Source organism: Idiotropiscis lumnitzeri, chromosome 1 (assembly GCF_059441095.1).
Source record: "Idiotropiscis lumnitzeri isolate Australia: NSW breed Sydney's pygmy pipehorse chromosome 1, RoL_Ilum_1.0, whole genome shotgun sequence".
Lineage (NCBI taxonomy): Eukaryota > Metazoa > Chordata > Actinopteri > Syngnathiformes > Syngnathidae > Idiotropiscis > Idiotropiscis lumnitzeri.
In genome coordinates this window covers 45116173-45138672 of record NC_142391.1, presented here as the reverse complement: position 1 = coordinate 45138672, position 22500 = coordinate 45116173, and the positions used below count along the sequence as shown (strand labels likewise).

Below are 22500 nucleotides of genomic sequence, written 5' to 3'. Positions count from 1 at the left end.
AGCTAGCGAATCTGTGCACTGGACAAGAAGCGGAATGAAAGCAGAAAAACGCGATAGCTGCGCAAAGCATCTGTATGGCAAATCCTTGTAAAACATTCAGACAAAAAACAGAAGTACAACGGGGGAAAGTTGGAAAGACGTTTGCCCAATGGTCAAGTGAAAAACATATAGCCAGAACAAATTAATATATTTGTGCAACTGGACTGCCACAAATGATTACTTTTGTTGTCGATTAATCAAAACAGTAACCACGACTAATCAGATCATATGTAGATTCGGGAATGTCGCGCCAGCAAGCAGCTGCTCTTATATAACCATAGTTTACAGCTTCAATTCTTTAAGCTATGTAGAAAGTAATAAGACCATTCAACTTTGATTAAGATTTGCAGCTTGTACCAGGATTTCTGAGATGTTTATTAATGATGGTTTAGTTTAAATTGAAGGTGCCCTTAAAATTTCTAGCAATTGTTTAGTGCATTTTGAAATGGAACTAAACTATACACTATGCAGAGTTGCACTAATAAAACAATATCTATTTATACCAAAAAAAAAAAAAACAAGCTTTTTTTTTTTTAATAAATGTAAGCGGTCGTAAAATCAGAGTACGGTAGTAAATTAACACTAGTGCGCCCTTAACAGCCATACAGCCAGCGGGGAAGAGAGAGCGCGAAACCAGGCCATTACAAAAGAAAAGCAATGTGCCAAATAAATAAATGTAAAAATAAATGACGCACAAATGTGAACAGAGAAGCAGCAAGAAGCTGCCGCTCCTCACAGCGCCATGTTGCAAGCAATAGTTGTAGTAATACTTGTGCAATGATAGACCGACCAAATTTACAGTGCCTTTAATAGAGCTTTCAAAATCATCACTCACCTGGCTGATGGGATTCTGATCAAAATATTCTTCAATAAAAGCTTCCATCAGCTGAAACAAGGAGGACATTCAGTTAATTGAGTCATTTGAGTCGGTGCAGAAACGTGTGAAGTAAAGAACCGTTACTCTGACCTTCAGAGTTGCACTGAGGCGGTTTGGTTTTAAGTCTTGATCCTCCATACTTCTAGAACAGTCAATCACCACAAAAAGATGCCGCATCTACAAGACAAGATAAACATTTTAATCAAATGAAACTAGCTAACACAAAATAATCACCAGTGGTGATGCAGTGAGAAATTGAGGCTTAATAGTTACGAGTGAAACACTTTTATTTTTATTTGTGTGAAAATGGGATTGGGCAACCTTTGAATTTTGACGATTGTGGTTCATAACTCTTGAAAAATAGGGAGGTAAGCAGAGATATTTTGGGGGATGAAATCATATGAACTTCATCATTTTAAATTTGTGTTCTCAAAGGTCTATTTTTAACCAGTGGAGCAATAATATCAAACTTCCATAGGTTTGACATTAATGGTTAAAAATAGAATTTTGAATTTTTCCCAACAGAGCTTTATTTTGGAGAACCTCAAGAAAATGTAATCATGCAGCAAGTACTCAAAGCATGTTATTGATGGACTAACCTACTATGTTAAGCAAGTGTTATTTTTCTTTCAAAGGAAAAATATATATGACAAACACAAAGCTGCATTAGAGGGGCTTGTAAGGAATATGTATATTTAATGTAAGGAGTCTACAAAAATATGCATTATCTTTCTTTAATATACAGTAGTTTACCTGATCTTAATTACTGGCCAATCTCAGCATTCACAAGCGATCAAGGGTGTACCACCTTGAGATGATGACCGCGCAAGCAATCAGAGTAGCCCAGATAAGATAAAAATAAAATTTCTGATAATGGGAGGTACCTTCTGTTGTGACCAATTGCTGAAGCTCTGATGAAGCACAAAAGATTAAGATTCTCTTTTTATTTGTCATGTATACATGTGCATGGAATTTAACACTTGCATTTGACCCATAACAGCAAACACACACTGTTAGTGGTATTCACTGCAACAGGGGGGTGCTTCAGTACACCCTTAAATGTCTCAAATAGTATTTATTAAAAGATTCTCATCAACCATAAAAAGGTTGAACTTACCATTCCAAGTCTTATTTGGCCACAGCTTTTTATTATCCTGTGAAGAAAGAAATTAGATACAAGTGAAATAAATACCAGTTCAATCTACCATCCTTCCATTTTTATTTGCATCTGCGGCGTCGGATCGCAGGGCTAGCAAAGCCCAGACTTCTCCTTCTTCAGCCATTTCTAAGGTGTTTCGCCCAACAGGCACAGTCTCTCTGTGTATTCTGGCTCATCCTTGGGGGGCCCTGGAACACCTCACCAGGGAGGCATCCAGGAGGCATCCTAATCACAAACCCCAGCCACCTCATCAGGCTCCCCTCAATACGGTACAGTACATCTTTTCTTCTATTTCATTTTTACAAAAGCTGCAGCTATAACAAAGCACTTAAATAGAACATTTAACAAAAAATAACAATCATACAATAGAACACGGATGAACAGCTACTCTGCTCTGTGCTCTTCCGATGACAGAGCTTCTCACCTTATCTCTAAGGGAGAGCCAGGAAACTCTGTGTCGGAAGCTCTTTCCAGTCGCTTCGGTCACATCTTGTGACAATAGGTGATGGAATGATGTTGGAATGTAGGTCGACCGGTAAAATTACATCAATACCATACATCTTTATTTATATAATGCTTTCACAATAGCTGCGATAAAACTAAACGGTTAGCTTGCAGTATCGTTACAGACAAAAATTGGCCCGTGGCCGACATACATTTTACACAAAGTGAGTAAGTTCAGTGTGCGTGAGGTCTTATTGGAACTCAGCGGTGGAACGCGTTACATCTGTCAGTCAAGTAACCAAGTGCATGCCGGCGCTTTGATACTTTGCGGGGGGAAAAAATGGTGAGTAATGTTGGCCTATTTGCTCTCAAAATGGGAAGGGAGAAATGCAAAACAATAATCTGAAGACAGGCACATGGTGTTTTAACACTGTTTTGGTTGAAGGTAATGGCATGCCTTTCTTTCTGGTTTATGTATGCTCGTGTGTATGCTGTGGCTCTTTGCAGTCACACAGTAAAAATTGTGGCTCATTGTTGCTGAGTGGTTGACTACCCCTGTTCTAGGTGCAGCAGAGACATAGGGACTGGGACTCTTCAAGCTGTCATCTTCAACTCTCACCCGAGCAGTTTGCCACCGAGTGTGAAGCAGTTGGAATGAAAATCAGAAACTATAAATTTGAGACCATGGTCCTCAATAGGAAAAGGGGGGCTGGCCTCTCGAGGCGGGGGATGAGATTCTATCCCAAGTCAAGTATCTTGCTGTCTTTGTCATGAGTCAGGGAAGAATGGAACGCAAGATTGACAGACAGTCGGCATCAAAGTCGCACAATCAAGCATCAATTCAATTGAAATCAAGCAGTGCCCTGTTTCGGTTCCAAATCGCATCATTCTAAGTTGTGACTGTGCAGGGAAAAAAAAGTGTTATTGATTTTCAATGGCGCACCTGAACCGAACGTAATGACATAAATCAATCATGCAGACCTTCACACAAGCTAAAAATTAATTTGATTGGCAATCAAAAACATACCTATCCCTTTTGGACTGGAACAGAATCTCCTCAACTGTGGCTTTGAGTGATCCTGATTCATCCTCCTTCAAAATTTCCCTGTTTAAAAAAAAAAAAAAAAAAAGAAGCAAAAACATCAACAAACAAACCTATTCAAAAATTGTCTTCCGGTGTAGGTCTTACCATGTCCTCTCATAACCACCTTCCCAGCGTTTAGTTCTCTCTGGTTCTTCATCCATTATGACTGATATTCCCACTAAAAAACAAAGCAGTTCCAACTCGAAAACAGATGTTTACTTGCAATAAATCCAAAATTAAGGAGACTGCTCTTTGTTGTTTATAACTTGAAACACTAAGTTGACAAACAGACAGTTAAATAAAATAAAAATAAAAGACTAAGCCTTGGGCATTAAAGCATAAAATAGAATAATTTAAAAGTAACTAACAATGGTACCAACAATGCACATGAAAAAGATCAGCTTGACAGTCTAATAGCGGCCGGAACAAATGACCTCCTGAATCTCTCCATCCTGCATCACATAAGGAGTACCGGTAATCTGCCACTGCAATCGCTTCTCTTAGCTGCCAGTGTCATGCAGAGGATGACTGCTATTGCTAAGGATGGACTTCATCACCTCTTCATTCCACTCTTCACCAACCTCTTGCAGAGTCCTCCTTCATCCATCACTGACACACACTTCCTAACCACTTGTTCGAGACGGTTCCCTTTCTTGCCCATCATGTTGGTAAAGATAATATTACATACCCAATCAAGTAAATAAGGTAAAATTAAAAGTCACGATGTAAACGTAATAAAGTTGCTTTGAGGGCGGCATAACAGAAGGCCCAGGCCTAAAACAAAAGGTGATCCTGGTCATAATTGTGACGGAGAGGTAATCCAACGCAACATGCGAAGATGTTCAATGCTGGTGAGGCACTGACATCTGAGTTAAATTCACACATTAATGAGCCTAATAGAGTGGCGTAGAAACAGGGTTCCCTCTCTCTTTTTGAAATTATTTTCCAGGACTTTTTCATCTGCCACAGTACGAATCAAGTTTATCACAACATACATTAATAAATTCCTCCCCTAAACTTTAGAGAAGTGTTATTTTCTAGAATTGTACCATATTTAACCAAATTGTTTCACTGTTACCAAATAGATTTCCAAATTGGGTCCAAACAAAACAACGGCTCTCTCACAGCTGCAAATCAATTCTCATCTTCACTCCGTTCAAAAGGATGACTCGCTTGCGAATGTCACAACACTAATATAAGATCTCACTTGGATGTTGACATCAAAATTACTTTCATTGCTCAGTAAATAAAGATATAATGGAATACAGCGGATTGACGTGTATTTCCAGTGGTTGAATGCACATTTATGTTGCAGTTTTTTTTTCACTTTGACTTTAGCTTGTGTGTAAAACAATATCCATTGATCAATTGCTTGACTAACTAAAGTTGCAATGTAATAAGTATTGGTTGTGAAAAATTTATTACGGATTGATTTAATCAATTTATGTTATAGTCAATACTATTAGCTATATTTTATGCATGACTTAAAGATAACAATTTAGAATAATAATTAAAGGTTAAAGCTGCTGTAAATTCTTAAGTACTTAAAGGGAAGTAAAATTGCCTAATTAAGTAGGCCCCAGAAATGTTTACTGGTGGCTTGTTCGGGCCACCAAATGTCCATCGAGCCACTGTTAATGTCCACCGCTATAGAGTCTAGATCATTTTTTTAAAGCTTTCATTCAACAGGTTTTCGCAGTTTGAGTAAGGTACCAGAGGTATTGTACATTCACATGCACAACCCAAAGCAATCCAGTTCCTGAGTCGTCTTAACATCCGTGCGCTTAAAAAACATCAGTTTGGATAAAGAAAAACAAATGTGTATAATTGCAAATATATCTGAGACGGGTTTATAAAATATTGCACAGTTACAGAGGTAAATGAAGTTGCCAAAGCGTGATAAACAGCTCTCGGGGTGATACAATGCAGTTCTCCATCACCCAAACTCCTATACCTCTCCGACTATGTCATTCAATACTGAGCATTATCATAGTTGTAAAAAATATCATATCTGTATTGAAATATCTTTGGTTCAAGTGGACCTGAATATATGACCAGTGAGTGCATTCATCATAAGTGGGATAAGTGCAAGATCATGTGCTGTGGTTTTGTCTTCAAGTTAACACTATCAAAAGGGACATCGCAGCTCACATAAAACATACTGAAGTGGAAACTACCAATGATGGTATACTATCAATTTAAGTCACAAAAAATACGGCTCCAAATACGCGGCCGTCTTTAGAGTCGTTTGTTCAGCTATGATTGGTTTTAATCTGTTTAATTGAGGGGTCTTCGAACATAACACATTTCACATCTCTTATGGTTCAGTTACTTCAGGAGAGGAAAAAAAACAAAGAACGTACCTAAAATCCAACAATGCACTGGGACCTCCAAGCAGGTCTATCTATCTCTTGTGCATTATTCGAGAGTGATCATTAAATTCAACAACTGGTGCTTCATGTTTTTAATCCGTGCGAAACGTGAACTGCGGAACAAACATCCGCTATGCTCCCAAAACGAAAGGTATCTAGCCGGGGTGTGGCATGTGTGTATGGGCAGATATTTGTGCCACTAGAAACTGAATATTTGAATTGAAAACTGAATATTTGAATTAAAAACTGAATATTTGAATTGAAAACCGAATATTTGAATTGAAAACTGAATTATTGAATTACAAACTGAATTATTGAAGAACAACAATTGTATATTTATTGTTTAATTTTAATCAGAATTTTCCATTTACAATTCATGTAATTCAATAATTCAGTTTAAAATTGAAATATTCAGTTTTTAATTAAAATATTCAGTTTTTAATTCAAATATTCAGTTTTCAAGTCAAATATTCCGTTTGTAGTGGCACAAATATCTGCCCATAAATACCTGCCCAAAGGGTTCCTTCTGTGCCCCGCGCGCGTGCTGATGATGTCACGCTTTGGAATATATTTTTGTAATGTATTTGTTTGCCTCTTTGAGTTACTGAATAAAAATATATATAAATAAAAAATATATATTTTTTTTTTATTTACTACTACTTTTGCGAGGATCATCGTTTGGTGTAACCTCTCTTCAGAATTTTGGAGGCATAAACCAGACAGTATATAAATTCTATTCTTTATTCTAAAAATATGAAAGGGATTAAGACTGTAGCTTCATGTCATTTATTTGGAATTTCTGTTTAAAATCCCCCTGGCTCTTTTTTCTTCTTTTCTCTGTGTATTATGTAATTATTAGTAACTGTATTTGGTTTAGGCGGCACGGTGACCGAACTGGTTAGCACGAAGGCCTCACAGTGCAGAGGTCGTGGGTTCGATTCAGGCTCCGGCCTTCCTGTGTGGAGTTTGCATGTTCTCCCTGTGCCTGCGTGGGTTTCCTCCGGGCACTCCGGTTCCCTCCCACATTCCAAAAACATGCATAGCAGGTTGATTGAACACTATCTGTGCCCCTAAATAGGAGTGTAAGCGCGGATGTTTGTTTGTCTATGTGTGCCCTGTGCAACCAGTTCAAGGTGGCAGGTGCCTTACCGACTGCCCGAAGATAGCTGGGATAGGCTCCAGCGCCCCCCTAGGGAGGAGAAGCAGTACTGATAATGGATGGATGGATGGATGGATTTGGTTTGTTCATGTTAATAAAGTTTTTGAAAAATCGTTTGGTGTCTTGCGTGCCTTCCTAGTATGGGGTTCCATTTGTGCCAAATATATTGTAGCGTCTTCGAAAGACACACGTCAGACCTCCATTAAAGCGTTCTTACATATCGCTGACCTGATAACAACTCTTCTTATCTGAGGAAGCTTATCAGATGACATGTGAAACATCTATTTAAGAAAAAAGTCCAGTGGCACAAGCTATCAACTAATCAGATAGCTTTGACTTGGAGGAGGGACTATGGCAAGCCGTTTGAGCATTTATTCCATATCCTTGATATCACACATTTGTGTATTTCACTAGTGCGGTCTTTTCCAGCACTAGTAATACATTCAGCCACACTAGTGATGCCTTTGTCGTACATGTTGCACAGAAACTCTAACAAGTGACTCATTTTTAGCAACTAGTGAGTCTTTTGTTCAACTAGTGCTGGTAGAAGTCTAACTTGTGACACCTAGATGCGCACTAGTAGTGCCAAATTCCCAGCTAGTCATCTTTTTTATGCTCTAGTGGCCCACTGGACCAAACTAGTAATGTTCAAAGTATTACAAACTAACAGGTAAGTCACAAAAGCGTCAACATGTTAACTAGTTAAACATGGATTATTCTAACATGTTAACTAGTGACTTTTGATCGCATGCACTAGACAACTAGTTGGAAATTAAATACCCACTGGTTAACTAGTGAAAGATAAACATCAACTAGTTCACTAGTGAAAGTCCCTTGAAGTCTTGATATTTAACTAGTGAGTCTAAAAAAAATTACTTGTAAACTAGTGATGCCTCAAATATCCACTAGTTACACTAGTGAAAGATTTTGACTGAACTAGTTCCACTAGTGAGTTCCAAAATGTTCACTAGTAGCACTAGTGGATGCCAACCTGCTCACTAGTTAACTGGTGAAATTGTCTTTTTGGATTAACTAGTAAACTACTGATGTCCAAATTTTCACTCGTAGAACTAGTGAAACACAAATTGCTCACTAGTTGCACTAGTTACGCTAAATGCTAATGAGGAGGCGGGAAAGTACCATGAGTGTATGCCTCCTATTGGTTCTCTGATAGGAGCTCCGCCCAGCAAAAAATTAACCCTGTAAAGCCTGATCCCGAGTGTCCACAGTTTCTTTTACTGCCTGTTGCTTGGTATATATGCAGAATAAAACATTTTTTCTCAGGGAATGGATCTCTGGGGGATGTATATTTATTATTTACATGGACATAAGGGGTAATAGTACTGCTAAAAATTCACTCCTATCCACTTTTAGTATACAAAATAAAAGGAATGCAGTATAATGCAGAAGTCCTGCAATTAATTCTGCCTTCACGAGGCTGTGATTTTTCAGTTGTTGAATCTGTTCAAAGTTGATGCGTATTTGTTAAAGATGCTGTAATCTGTATTGTAAATGCGGATTTGGGAGAACAGCACAATAAAATAATATTACAATACTTGATGACATCACCCCCTGCTCGTCTCTAATGATTGTTTGTTGTGGAAAAACAACGGAAGTAAATAAAATACAAAAACACAATCTTCTTACCGTGTAATATCAAATAAATGAATGTGTGTGCATTTTGAGGTTTCTACAATCTTTATTGAAGCCACTGATTGTGTTTTGTTTTTTAAGACAGAAGATGTGACCGAGCAGGTTCGATGTTGGAGGAAATATTAGTTGTGGTTTCACCACTTAATTTCAGACAATGCATATCCAGAATACAGTTGAAAAACATTTTATTGTAAACATAATAAGTTACATGAAATATATAATGAATTTAACAATGAATAAACGGGATGTTTTTATCAAGATTTCGGGAAGAAGTTGTGTCTCTCCTCCTCCTGGTGTTATTTAGGGAAGCTGATCACCCTTTAGCTTCGATGAACAGCATCGTGCTGCAGAAGATGCGCCGTCAGAAGGGTCCGAATGGAACTGCTCATCTGCCGTGGGGTCTCCAAGCAGTCAGGACCTATAGTTTGTCCAGTAACATATAGCGCAACCTTATTTATAATACACAGTTATAAAGGAATACAAATACTGCGTGTAATGAAGGCAAGGAAATAATTCAAATATACAAACGCAGCTAGCAAACGATAATGAACGATTATGTTCCAACGTTAATTGAACTCTTGTTCCTACTCTATTAGCTTGTGAGCAATGAACAAACTACACCGTCAAAATGTGAGCGTCAAATGCGCGGAAATCTTCATCTTTTGCGGTTCGCTATAAAACTAGCAGCGGCAGATTTCAGAAAGTCCTGCCGGCATGAAGCTGCTATCGGCGGCAACTGTGAGCGTTGAACTGCCGCCATCCGCCATCAAAACCGGACACAGACATCTCCGAAATCGTTGAAGCAAGTTTTTAAGCAGGGCTCATCTTGATAAATTGACCACACATTTGACGTTTACACCACTACTTTGTCGCCTAAAATAATCGTAAAATCAAATTTGGTATCACATTAAGAGTAATATTTACAAAAAACATTGCAATACCTCTGAAGGTTTTCTCTTCGGCTTAAGTCGCTGGTTGGCACATCATGTATCGTGATTGGCTGTCCGAAAAACAAACGTCATGTCGGATGAATCCTGGGTAATGTAGGATCGTGACAAGGCGTCCGTTGAATAAATATTGAAAAGGCTTGCCGAGGCACGCCATTTGAGTATTTATTCTATGGCCTTGAGCATGCATTTCACACTAGTGCCCCACAGCATTTATGGGCTTACATGTTCACTAGTAAGATACAAAAATGAGCTTACTAGTGAACTAGTGGGCATTTTTATCTTACATGTTCACTAGTAAGATACAAAAATGAGCTTACTAGTGAACTAGTGGGCATTTTTATCTTACATGTTCACTAGTAAGATACAAAAATTAGCTTACTAGTGAACTAGTGGGCATTTTTATCTTACATGTTCACTAGTAAGATACAAAAATTAGCTTACTAGTGAACTAGTGGGCATTTTTATCTTACATGTTCACTAGTAAGATACAAAAATGAGCTTACTAGTGAACTAGTGGGCATTTTTATCTTACATGTTAACTAGTAAGATACAAAAATGAGCTTACTAGTGAACTAATGGGCATTTTTTAGGTCATGGGGATCAGTAGGAAAGAATGCAATGGTTTTCTATTGGCGGCCCATTTCAAAATAATATAATCTAACCAGTCACTGCTCATGATTTTGGTATACGGTAGTCTGAAATTAGTCACATATGATAACTGTATTTTATATTATGGAATATTTAAAAACTTAATATTTACTACACAGAAAGTATTGTACATGTTTTCTCTTTTATATAACTACATACCTATTTTTACACCAGCCTCTATGTGGAGAGGGAGAGAGAGTAAGATTAATCATAAGTATGAAATGTTTTTATACAATCACTCTTTTCATAACAGGTATTACGGGCTGGGCTTTTAAGGGTTAAAGCGTCAAGCGATCTCATCAAGATATTGACCAATCAAAGTACTTGTCCCGCCTGCTTCATTTGAATGCAGTTCACTAGTGAACATGTTGGTGTATGAGTGATTTTAGAGACAACAATGGTCCCATATTTCATTTTACATGTCATCTAGTAAGGTCCAAATGTCCACTAGTGACACTAGTTAAGCTTTTTCCTGGCCTTACTCGTTGACTTGTCAGATTCTCAAATTGCTCAATAGTTCACAAGTAAGGCATAAAATGTCCACTAGTCACACTGGTTGAGATCTTGCCAACCCTACTAGCTGACTAGTGAGGTTCAAAATGTGAACTAGTTTACAAGTAAATACAAAGATAGCCACTAGTTACACTAGTTGGTCTAATTTTGACCCCACTTGTTAACTTGTGAAACACATGTTTTCATTCTAGTGAACTAGTTGAGTCCACAATGAGTCACTAGTTAACGAGTGACACTGATGTTTATTTGACAAGATAACAAGTAGAAGGAATTTTGTCTCACTTGTCAGACACAGAAAAGAACTTGTGCAAGATTTGACTGAACATGTTTGAATTTTCTCCTACATGTTGGCCTTTTATTTTTACTTGTTAAATGTTATGCATCATGAGTGAGGCACTGTGCACAACTCGCACAACAAATATCTAACATGTGGGGATTTTTGGAGTACTAGCTAATGTTTTTTGCATACTAGCTGGCATTTATATCATACTAGTTAACCAAAATTGCTTACTAGTTGATATGTGGGCACAACTTGTGAACTTGTATAGTGTTGTAATTGGGAAACAAATCAACTACTCAAATTTGATGATTTCACTAGTTTACTTGTTGTGCGCACATGTCACCTGGTGCGCAATTTTGTCAAACATGCTCAGTCAAAGTCTGTACAAGTTCAGAATTGAGCCTGACAAGTGAGACAAATGTCATCCACTTGTGAACTAGTGATGTGAAAATAATTGCCACTAGTTTGCTAGTGACTCACTTTGAACCCAAATACTTTACTAGTTAGAATACATGTGGTTTACTAGTTAACAAGAGAGGTCAAAATGAGCACAACTAGTGTAACTAGTGGATATCTCAGCATGTACTTGTTCACTAGTTAATATTTTGAGCCTCTCTAGTTAACTTGTAAGGCCAAAATAGATTGCAAGTATTTAAGTAGTTTGGCTTTATGCATTCACTAGTCAACATTTACCCCACAAGAGGCAGCTGCTAGTAAACTAGCTTCAGTTCCCCAGGACCACTTGTCAACTAGTGTAAAACATGCACTAATAAAGTGGGTGGGACAATGACAAAAGCTGAATTCTGATTAGTGCATTTAACTGTAGAGCCAATAGGAATCCTGGATGCACACATCTGCCCCACCTTCTCATTAGTTTTTTGTGTAACTAGTTGACTAGTGAGCAGTTTGGCATCCACTCGTTCAACTAGTAAACATTTTGGACCTCACTAGTTGAACTAGTTCAGTCAAAATTTCTCATTAGTGCAACTAGTGGAAATTTGGAGTATCACTAGTTGACAAGTAACATTTTTGAAAGTTACTAGTTAAATATCAAGGCTTAAAGGGCTTTCACAAGTGAACTAGTAAGTATTTTTGCCGTTACTAGTTAACTAGTGTGTATTTTCGCTCTCACTAGTGAACTAGTGTAGGAAATCATATGTCACTAGTTAACATGTTGGAATAATCCACATTTTACTAGTTACATGTTGCTGAAAATGAGTCACTTGTGCAACTTGTACGACAGAGGGCATCACTAGTGTAGCTGAATGTATAACTAGTGCTGGAAAAGACCGCACTAGTGAAATACACAAATGTGTGATATCAAGGATATGGAATAAATGCTCAAACGGCTTGCCATAAGGGACTATCTACTCACCAACTACACAGCTTTGTGATTGCACTGATTTTGCGTTGTACATTGTGATCATCCTTTATGCTCAAAAATTATGTTGAAATGTCATTGCCTTTAATTACAGGTTTGGAAGCTAACATGAAGAGATATTGTGTTTTTGGACGCCAAATCTGCACATGCAGTATGAATTTGGTGATGAGGAAATGAAAGAACTCTTGAGGTCACTCACAGGAACTAATTGCCTATTTTTTTCTAATGTGTGCGCTCTTTTGTCATTCAAAGCCTTCCATGCCTACTCTTTTACTTACCAGACCATGTTCTTTGCAGAACTGATTTGGTATTAAGTCACCATAAAAGTAAAAAAAAATCTGTTGCATGACTAATGTGAGCGTGTGTGCGTGCGTGCGGGCGTGCGTGCGTGTGTGCGCCAAGGTCCCTGCCTCTTGCTGCTGCCCGACTCACATTGCACCCCACCCCTTTGGCCCCTCCCACAAGTGGTGAGCCCATGGGAAGGGGGACCCACGTTGCCTTTTCGGGCTGTGCCCGGCCGAGCCCCATGAGTGCAGGCCCGGCCACCAGGCGCTCGCCGACGAGCCCCACCTCCAAGTGGTGGTCCAACTAAATGCACAAGAGTATAGATGCGTCTTTAATAGTGTTTTGAACATTTCTACTGAGGTGGCGCCTCTAATACCTGAGGGTAGTGCATTCCAAAGCATTGGTGATAGAGAACGCTCTAGAACCTGCAGACTTCTTTTTGGCTCGCGGGATCACTAAAAGACCAGCATTTAACTTAAGTAGCGGTCGGATAACGGCGGTCCTAAAAGCTGCTGGTACTGTACCCGTGGTAAGTGATAGATTAATTATATTTAAAACAGACGGTCCTAGGGTCGTAAACAGTTCTTTAATTAGAGCAATAGTGGTTCAAGTAAAGAGCAAAAACAATGGAAGAATTTTTAAACGGACAACGTAAACAGCCATTATAACACCCAAACATTTCTGTTTTGATGAAAGTTTGAGCTGACAGTGTCAACATGTTGATGCAAGGTGCATTTGTATGCAACTTGAAGGCTCCAACTTGAGACTTGCTGCAGACTTGTACGCGTACGACTGGACTCCTACCCCTAAATCAGCGCTTTTCGGGAGAGCAATCATTTTCGTCCGTGAATATTGCCTCGTCTGAGACATGTATCATAAGTAAAAATAAAGCAAATCAATCTATAGATTTGTGAACATTGACAAGATCATTCCAAGTCATTCTCATGATTCTATATTGTTCCATATCACGTAATTTATTTCCACATCATTCCATGCCTTCCACATGTTTCCACGTTTATTTATTTTAATATAAGTCTGTTTACAGGTGCCACTAACAGTTTTATAATGACGACAAAAAACACACCTAAATGCTATCTTGGATGTTGTAGTGGCTACTCTTTCGGGTTTACTTGCCACTGTAGGAGCAGGTGAATAATAACTAGCCTGACGCGACAAAACTTCCAACTCAGGATCTTCGTTTCACAAGTTTACTAATATTTCCATAACTCAAACATGACGTGGTCGAGGTCGTCGATCGATGTGGCTTGAGGTCGCTGATCGTGGTTGCCGCTGTCGGCGCTCGTTGACCAGCGTCGGTGGTGTGGCTGTCACAGTGGCTGTGAGAGTTCGCTGATCGGCGTCGTTGTTGGAGTCGCTGCTTGGCGTCGATGATTGAAGTCGCTGCTTGGCGTCGGTCAGAAAAACTTTGTCACCACCACCCGACCTTCTGAATTCCAAATTAGAAAACATTTCTCAATATGGCTCTTACATTTCCGGCCCCTAATTGTTTATGCTATGGGCGGAACAATTACATAATTCTAAATACCTCAAGAGCCATTAGACACCAGATACGCTTTATCTTAAAGCAATCCTAGTGAAACACTTATCATAAACTTAAACTATTAAAGATCAAATTCTCAATTGAGTCCAGTGTATGAGTCCTTAATCTTCATGTTGACTCTTGAAACAAGCAGAGCTTACTCACTGGTCTGTCCAGCTGACTGGTCTTCGTCTGCACCACTACTCGTCTTACCACACCCTTTGCATCAGGCAAGGTCTTTATGACCCAGCCCATCATCCAGGAGTTGCGTGGTGCGGCTTTGTCTGCTATCAAGACGACATCACCCTCTTGAAGGTTCCTCCTGGGTCTCGACCACTTTTGCCGATTCTGGAGCAATGGCAGGTATTCCTTGAGCCACCTGGTCCAAAACAGATCTGCAATATATTGCACCTGCCGCCATCTTCTTCGAGCATACTGGTCATCACGGGAGAAGATTCCTGGAGGAATGTTGGGTTGTGCCTTCAGAAGTAGTAAGTGGTTTGGGGTCAAAACGTCAAGATCACTGGGGTCGTCTGATGCCAGGGTGAGAGGTCTGCAGTTAATGATAGACTCCACCTCACACATGACGGTTAACAGTCTCTCATCATCCAGTGACTGTTGTCTGACGATCGAATTCAAGACCTTTCAAGTCAAGTCAAGTCAATTTTATTTGTATAGCCCTTAATCACAGACAGTCTCAAAGGGCTTTACATAGCCACAATCGACATCCCCGATCTTAACCCCCAGGAGGGCAAGGAAAAACTCACAAAACCTCATTAGGGGAAAAGTGAGAAACCTTGAGAAGGGACCACAGATGGGGGAATCCCCCTTCCAGGATGACCAGGCTGCAATGGATGCCAACTGGGCAACATTTGACACATACAATGATGCTATGCAATAATAGATGAGATAATATAAGAGTCAATTGAATGAAGTGCTGCAGGAAGATGACTTCAGTGGAGTGGGTCCTCATCCAGGGCCGTAATATCCATGGCAGCATATCCGAAGATGAGCCTTCGATCTTGTACCGGTCAGTTGGTGTAAATTCAGTACAGCCACTTCCAAGTGAATCGCCATCACCTAATTCGGGGAATTGGGAACAGAAAAGAAAGAACAGAAATAGCAAACAGGCCAACAAGTAGTTCAATGAAGTGCTGAAATATAAGGAAATCAGAAAAGGCGCTGCATGAAGACGACTTCGGCAGAGCAGGTCCCTTCCCGGTTCGTCAGTGCCGTAATCTTCAAAGCATGTCCCCATCACCTAATTCCCAAGCAGGGGAAGGAGGGGGCAGAAAAGAGAAGAACCGGCAGTAAACAGGCCAACAAATAATTAAATTAGATGCTAAAGTATATAAATAAATTGATCAAATGTCGCGCTGCAGGAAGACGACATCACTGGAACAGGTGCATGCCCAGTTGGTCAATGCCTTAAACTTCCTAGTGGGTCACCGTCACCTAATCCCCCAGCCGGGGGAAAAGGGGGCAGAAAAGAAAACAAAAGAAAAAAAAAAAAAAAAGCGGCAGTAAACAGGCCAACAAATATTTCAGCTAAATGCACAAGAGTATAAATGCGTCTTTAATAATGTTTTGAACATTTCTACTAAGGTGGCGCCTCTAATATCTGAGGGAAGTGCATTCCAAAGCATTGGCTCCCGAATAGAGAACGCTCTAGAACCTGCGGACTTCTTTTTGGCTCGCGGGATCACTAAAAGACCAGCATTTTGTGAGCGAAGGTTTCGGGACGGAACATATGGTACCACGAGGTCAACGAGATAAGAAGGTGCTAAGCCGTGCAATATTTTAAAAGTAACTAGCAGAACTTTAAAATCACATCTCAAGTGGACCGGAAGCCAATGCAAATTGGCTAATATCGGGGTAATATGATCAAACTTTCTCGTCTTAGTTAAGAGTCTAGCTGCTGCATTTTGAACTAACTGCAGACTTTTAATACTCGACATGGGGAGACCCGAGAGCAAAGCGTTACAATAGTCGAGGCGAGACGTAACAAACGCATGGATTAAGATTTCCGCGTCACACGTTGATAGAATTGGGCGAATTTTAGCAATGTTACGCAGATGAAAAAACGAAGTTCGAGTAATATTTTTAATGTGCATTTGAAAAGACAGTTGCGTCAAATATAACACCGAGATTTTGTGTTGAATCCTTTTGGATAATATTACATTTATCGATATTCAGAGTGGTGTCTTTGAAAAGGTACCGATGACGCGCTGGTCCAATGATGAGCATCTCGGTTTTATCTGAGTTAAGACGCAAAAAATTGAAAGACATCCATTGTTTAATTTCGGCAAGGCACGCCTCTAATTTATAGCAGTCGCGCGGATTCGTTATATCCAACGGCATGCATAATTGCGTATCATCAGCATAACAGTGAAAACTAATGTTATATTTCCGTGCACTGTGCGAATCAGTCTTTCCCACACGCCACCATGATGAGAAGCTGCGGGCGGGTTGAAGATCCACTTCACACCTTTCTCCATCATTGCATTAGAAATTTGTCGTTGGTTGAATTCTTGAAGGGACTCACATAGCTCTCTCTCAGCAGCAACAAAATTGGTCCCACTGTCTGACCGCATAATCTTGACCTGACCTCTTCTGCAGATAAAGCAGCGGAGCGCATTTATGCAAGAGTCTGTGTCCAGACTGTGGACGGCCCTTGTGGTGAGGCAGGTAAAGAGTACGCCATACCTTTTTACATGGCTTCGTCCCCTCTTGACCTCGAAAGGCCCAAAAAAGTCCACTCCTACGTTCGTGAATGGAGGCTGATCTGGTGTGATGCGGTCCAATGGCAGATCGGCCATTTTCTGCTCTCCCGTTCTACTGTTAAGTCATCTGCAGACAGTACATCTTGAAATGATGCCTCTGATTGCTGAGCTTACTTGAGGTATCCAATACCTTGTGCGCAGTTTGGCCAGCATGTAGTTACGGCCGCAGTGTCCTATTTCTTTGTGGATGTGTTGCAAGATGAGAGCAGCAATCGGAGAGCTTCTACATAGAATCGCGGGGTGCTTTATCTCTTCTGGCATTGATAATTTGGAGAGCCGTCCGCCTACCCGCATGATTCCTTCCTGCAGAAAAGGATCCAATTTGTAGATTGGACTAGTCTTTCTCAAATGTCCACTGTTTTGTAAGGCAAACAGTTCTTCAGGGTAAGTTTGTTGCTGACTGAACTGTATCAGCTCTTTCTCAGCCTCTTCGAGGTCTTCTATAGTGAGCAGGGTTGGCTGAAGTGTCAGCCGAAATCCTTTCATGTGCTCTGTTACCAGCTGCTCTTGTCGGCTTCGCTGGTTCTCAGTCCTCTTGATCTTGTCCATGAAGACCTTCCTTTCCTCCCTCAGGTGCAGCAGCAACTGCTTCATGGGAACCTTGACAGCATATCCATTATCAATGACGTCCTTCATGAATGTCTTGTAGTCCTTATGGAAACCTGCGTGTCGTTTCAATTTCCCTTTCAGGCTGATGGCGCGCTGTTCGGAGATGCAGCGATTGTTTGGCATCCTGACTGCCGCGTTTTTTAGTGGCAGGCTCACACAGTAATGTCTATCCACCAGTCTAGCAGAACTGATCACCAGAGTCATGAACTTGCAGTCTTCCCTTGACATTTCTTCTTTCTCCTCACAGATGCGTTCTGGGAAATCTGCATCATATTGTTGTCTTAACAACTGTTCTATTTCCACAACTGAAAGATAATTAACTGTGTGGGTTTTTTCAGTGTGGCTCTCCATTTTCAAACTTCGTAGAGGCCCATTTACCACCCATCCTAAGGCGGTTCTGACGGCATAGGGACCACCTCCTTCAGCATGAATCACTTGCCATGGCTCCATGGCCTTCGGGACGTTGGTGCCTATGAGCAGGCCGATTGTAGAATTGATTTGAGGCAGAGTTACATCTTTCAGATAAGGCCAACATGCAATGTCTTCCTGTTTGGGAATGCTTTCCTTCTGAACCGGAATGAAGCTGTGGGTGAATACTCTAGGCAGGTCGATGTATACGTCTTCCTCCAGCCCACACACTTGTAAGTCTGACAAGACAAATGGCTACAACACATTGTCATCTGCCCTGCTACAGCTCATGGTGTTGAGAAGAATTTGTGTTCTTCGGCCCCTGAGTTTCAGCTTTCTTAGAAGGTCTTCAGTGCAAAAGCTTGCGGTGCTGCCAGAATCTATAAAGGCATATGTTTTCACATATCTTTCACTTCTCTTCGATTTGACCTTGACAGGCAAGACCGCTAATGCACATTTGCTTCCGGCCCCAATATAGGAACAAGCTTCATGAGACACACATGCGTTGGAGATTTCTTCACTCTCAGAGCAGTTCTCTGTCCTCCTTTCAGTAGCCACATTGTCTTTTTTCTTATCAGTGAGCGCACTGTCTTCCTTCTTCTCTATGTGCAACAAATCTGGATGTCTTTGCGAACATATTTGACACCATGTTCTCTTTTTACAGTCTTTGCTGAGGTGTCCTGGGAAAAGACATCCAAAGCACAGGCCTTTGGATTTCAGAAAATCCAATCTTTTCTGGAGTGGTTGTTCTCTAATTTTTCTGCACTCCGCCATAGTATGTTTATTTTGGCAGGAGACACAAGGCTTCTGCATAGCAACATTAACAGTTTTCTTGACTGTTACATTTTGTTCCTTTTCTCCTTGTGGCGCTTCAACTCCTGTTGCAAAACTGCTACTTTCCCGCCGACTACTTTTCTTGCAATGATAGTCTCTTTTGTTCTTTCCTTCCTTTGTTGCATGAGGCTCTGACATACTACCAAATAGGGGACTTGTGATGATCTTTGCCTGGCGATCAATGAACTTGACCAAGGTTGAGAATCTAGCACGTCCTCTCCCCTTCTCTTCAAAATCAAAGGCAGTCACTCTCCACTTCTCACGCAATTTATAGGGAAGTTTGGAAAGAACAGCTCGCATATTAGTGGGGTTGTCCATTTCCTCCATGAACTCCAAGTCTCCCATTGTATTCTCACAGCCAGTCAGGAACAGCGCATAAGCATTAAGCGCTTTACCATCCTCTTGTTTGATGCTAGGCCAATTCAATGCCTTCTCCATATAAGCATTTGCAATCTTTAACTCATTGCCATAGTGTTTTTTCAACAGCCTTCTAGCTTCTTTGTAGCCTTTTTTAGATGGCATATGCTCACAGCTACGCACTAGCTCCTGCACTTCCCCACTGGTATATTGCTCTAGATAGTAGAACATGACTTGATAAGTATCAGTTTTGCTCTCAACAGCATGTTCAAATGATCTAACGAATGACTTGTAAGTTAGCGGGTCACCTTCAAACACCAGAACCTTCTTCTGTGGTAGGCTTGACAAGTTGTGCTGTTTAACAAGCATCTCTGTGATGACATTTTGTCTTTGTAGCACCTGATGGAGGTTGTTGTCATCATTTATTTGTCTTGCGACTTGTCTCTGGTTGCTACCAGCTGGCTGGTGTAATCCAAGACCAGAGCTCCTTGCTTTTCGTCCCACTGATGGCTGTTCACTATAATCACGTTCCTCTTCTTTCTTTATTTGGCGTTGAGAGGATGCACTGGAGACATAGCTGCTCATCCCATCTTCATATGACTCCAAAACTTTTAATTTCGCTGAAGACTCTGCAAGCGCACTTTCAACTTCGAATGTCTCTTTTCTAGCCTTTAAATGTGCTTCTTCCAGCTCCAAAGCTTGCCTTCGTTTCAATGCTGCTGATCTTGTTAGGAGAGCTGCATGCTCTGCTGCTTCTTTAGCACGTACAGCTGACACTGAGCTCCTTGACGATCTTCTTGACACACCTGAGGCTGATTCACCTTTCATTTTATGTCTACAGTCCTGTAGATTAACTTGTGAAACACTATCGCCCACCCCTATGTCATCTTGTAGTGAAACATCTGAAGGTGCAATTGGACCACGGTTTGTTTTTTCACACTGGTGACTGACCCAATCCAAAGAACCTTGCATATGTTCCTTTAATGCAGTTAATTTGTGACTGAACCATTCCTGGTCCACTTTTCTGGATTCCTCATCCAATAAAGGAATTATGGCATCATTCACCTCATCTATTTCTTTATGCATGTTGCACACATCGCCTTGCAAAATGTCTTGTATTATGTATGCATCTTCATTATTTTGCATGAGTTCATCTATTTTATTCATTTTCGCTGTGAGTTTGCCAAGCTTGCTTTTCCTTTTTCCAATCAGGCGACGCAGTTTTTCTTGCAATGCCTTTTCAGTGGGCTTTGGTGCCCTCTTTTGGCCAAAATCTGCGGGCGTCTGTTCATTCTCTGGGTCGTTTGCCATCTTTATTAACTACTGCTCCGTTCACCAGCAAATGTCCAAATAATCGAACTTTCCAACATCAAATGCTAATGTCCTTGTATTCTTCGCAGTGCAGCAATTATCTTATCAGCAGATGGTTTCAAACATTTATGAATGAACCAGCCGAGAGCTCCCGCTCTGACTGAATGACTGTTCTTGGCTTGAGTGACGCAGTGACGGTGAAGCGCGGTGGCAGGCTAACGTAGCAACGTTAGCAGCTCACTTCCTCAACCTGCTTTCTCCTTCAGGGGATCCGATCCGTGTCGATCATCCGGTGAAGGCTTTCTGGATGTCCAGGTAAGTTCTCTGTCTTTCTGGCGAGGGTTTCCTGGCTTCCAGGCGAAGTTTTTCTGACTTTGTGTAGTGGCAACTCTTTCGGGTTTACTTGCCACTGTAGGAGCGGGTGAATAATAACTAGCCTGACGCGACAAAACTTCCAACTCAGGATCTTCGTTTCACAAGTTTACTAATATTTCCATAACTCAAACATGACGTGGTCGAGGTCGTCGATCGATGTGGCTTGAGGTCGCTGATCGTGGTTGCCGCTGTCGGCGCTCGTTGACCAGCGTCGGTGGTGTGGCTGTCACAGTGGCTGTCAGAGTTCGCTGATCGGCGTCGTTGTTGGAGTCGCTGCTTGGCGTCGAGGATTGAAGTCGCTGCTTGGCGTCGGTCAGAAAAACTTTGTCACCACCACCCGACCTTCTGAATGTGTGTTTTAGGCATGTCACATGACTACTATTTATACAGCATGTCACATGACTACCTTCTCACGTGTGGCTCGTTAGGTAATCAATACCGTTTCTAAGACACGCAATGCTAAACTAAATTTTCTTCCTTCATAAAATAAAATTATGCATCTCAATAATGTTTAAATAATAATAATGAATTCCAAATTAAAAAACATTTCTCAATATGGCTCTTTCAGATGTCATTTATACAGTTGCAAACAATTCAATTCGCTCCCAGACGGTTATTAATTAATGTATTAGAAAAGCTCAAAATACTTTGATTAAACCCCAGCATCTCTTTTCTGTTTGTTGATTTTGGCCATACATTTAATTATAATCAGTATTTCAAATAAAATGTCGTTTAGTTTTAGAAATATATTTGTAAGCTGAAATGTTTTAGTATGTCCAACTTGTACCATAAGATTTAAATGGACTAAATCAGATATGATTGACTTTCAGAATAACACTCCATATAGCTGTCAACATTTTATTCTTTGACCGTAAGAACGCCAGTCCATCCAATGCAGACCAATATCATGGTACTCTAAGTTTGACTTGACTTGCATGCCTCAGAATGCCCCCTTTGCGCTTATGAGCGAAACCAAGCCAATGCTCTCCAGTTGTAGGGGAGTCTTTCTGGGTCAGCTTGCGGTCAAACTGTCCAGCAGCAACTGAAAAACAAGAACGACGGAGAGAGTTTGTTTTTTGTTTGCATGCAATTAGTCAGCTCGTTTCTCATCAAACAAGTTCAATCAATCATAAACCCAGCATAATCCAGTGATTTGGTCCCACAACACAAGAAAGATAATTGGTTTCCACAAACTTACTGAAAAAGCAGACAGAGTGGAGTAAAACTTGGAGCGGTCTCAGACAATGTATGCAACTTCTTGGGAGGCTACCACGCGGCTGGCTGGACAGTAAGGATGTAATGCTGTCATGATAACGCCTTTTGTTTTAACTGCCTGAAGCTAATTGTTGCTATTAGCCGTGCAGTAATCCTACTGTTAGCTGGGGGGGATAAAGATCCATGCCCGCCTGCTGGTTGCCCGCTGCCAGCCGGCGTCTGGC

At 40.7% G+C, this 22500-nt stretch overlaps 2 protein-coding genes and 2 long non-coding RNA genes across 7 annotated transcripts in view; 1 reads left to right on the top strand and 3 right to left on the bottom strand.

Annotated features, from left to right (window-relative positions):
* Positions 1–6124, bottom strand: part of gtf2h2 (general transcription factor IIH, polypeptide 2) — a 39037-nt gene extending 32913 nt beyond the window's left edge. For all 3 annotated transcript variants that reach the window (XM_088302867.1, XM_088302875.1, XM_088302884.1), the window contains exons 1-6: positions 5967–6124; positions 3709–3781; positions 3547–3624; positions 2034–2070; positions 1007–1093; positions 875–925 (exon numbers count right to left, since the gene is read on the bottom strand). In XM_088302867.1, the coding sequence (XP_088158993.1) occupies positions 875–925; positions 1007–1093; positions 2034–2070; positions 3547–3624; positions 3709–3764 (309 nt within the window). In that variant the 5' untranslated portion in view covers positions 3765–3781; positions 5967–6124. The remainder of the gene's footprint in view (positions 1–874; positions 926–1006; positions 1094–2033; positions 2071–3546; positions 3625–3708; positions 3782–5966) is intronic.
* Positions 6125–8955: 2831 nt separating this feature from the next.
* Positions 8956–10118, bottom strand: LOC148344789 (uncharacterized). The gene is made up of 2 exons (XR_015845629.1): positions 9729–10118; positions 8956–9205 (listed from the first exon to the last, which is right to left on the bottom strand). It is a non-coding gene; the product is annotated as an uncharacterized LOC148344789 (long non-coding RNA).
* Positions 10119–20638: 10520 nt separating this feature from the next.
* lrrc2 (leucine rich repeat containing 2) overlaps positions 20639–22500 on the top strand; it is an 11164-nt gene continuing 9302 nt past the window's right edge. Inside the window, exon 1 of one of the 2 annotated variants that reach the window (XM_088302822.1) lies at positions 20639–21001. In XM_088302822.1, coding sequence (XP_088158948.1) covers positions 20994–21001 — 8 coding nt within the window. In that variant the 5' untranslated portion in view covers positions 20639–20993. Of the gene's footprint in view, positions 21002–21228; positions 21374–22500 lie in introns of those variants that run through there. The other variant, XM_088302848.1, reaches the window with a different exon arrangement.
* Positions 21477–22500, bottom strand: part of LOC148344788 (uncharacterized) — a 6086-nt gene continuing 5062 nt past the window's right edge. Inside the window, exon 4 of the long non-coding RNA XR_015844649.1 lies at positions 21477–22103. This is a non-coding gene — a long non-coding RNA (uncharacterized LOC148344788). The remainder of the gene's footprint in view (positions 22104–22500) is intronic.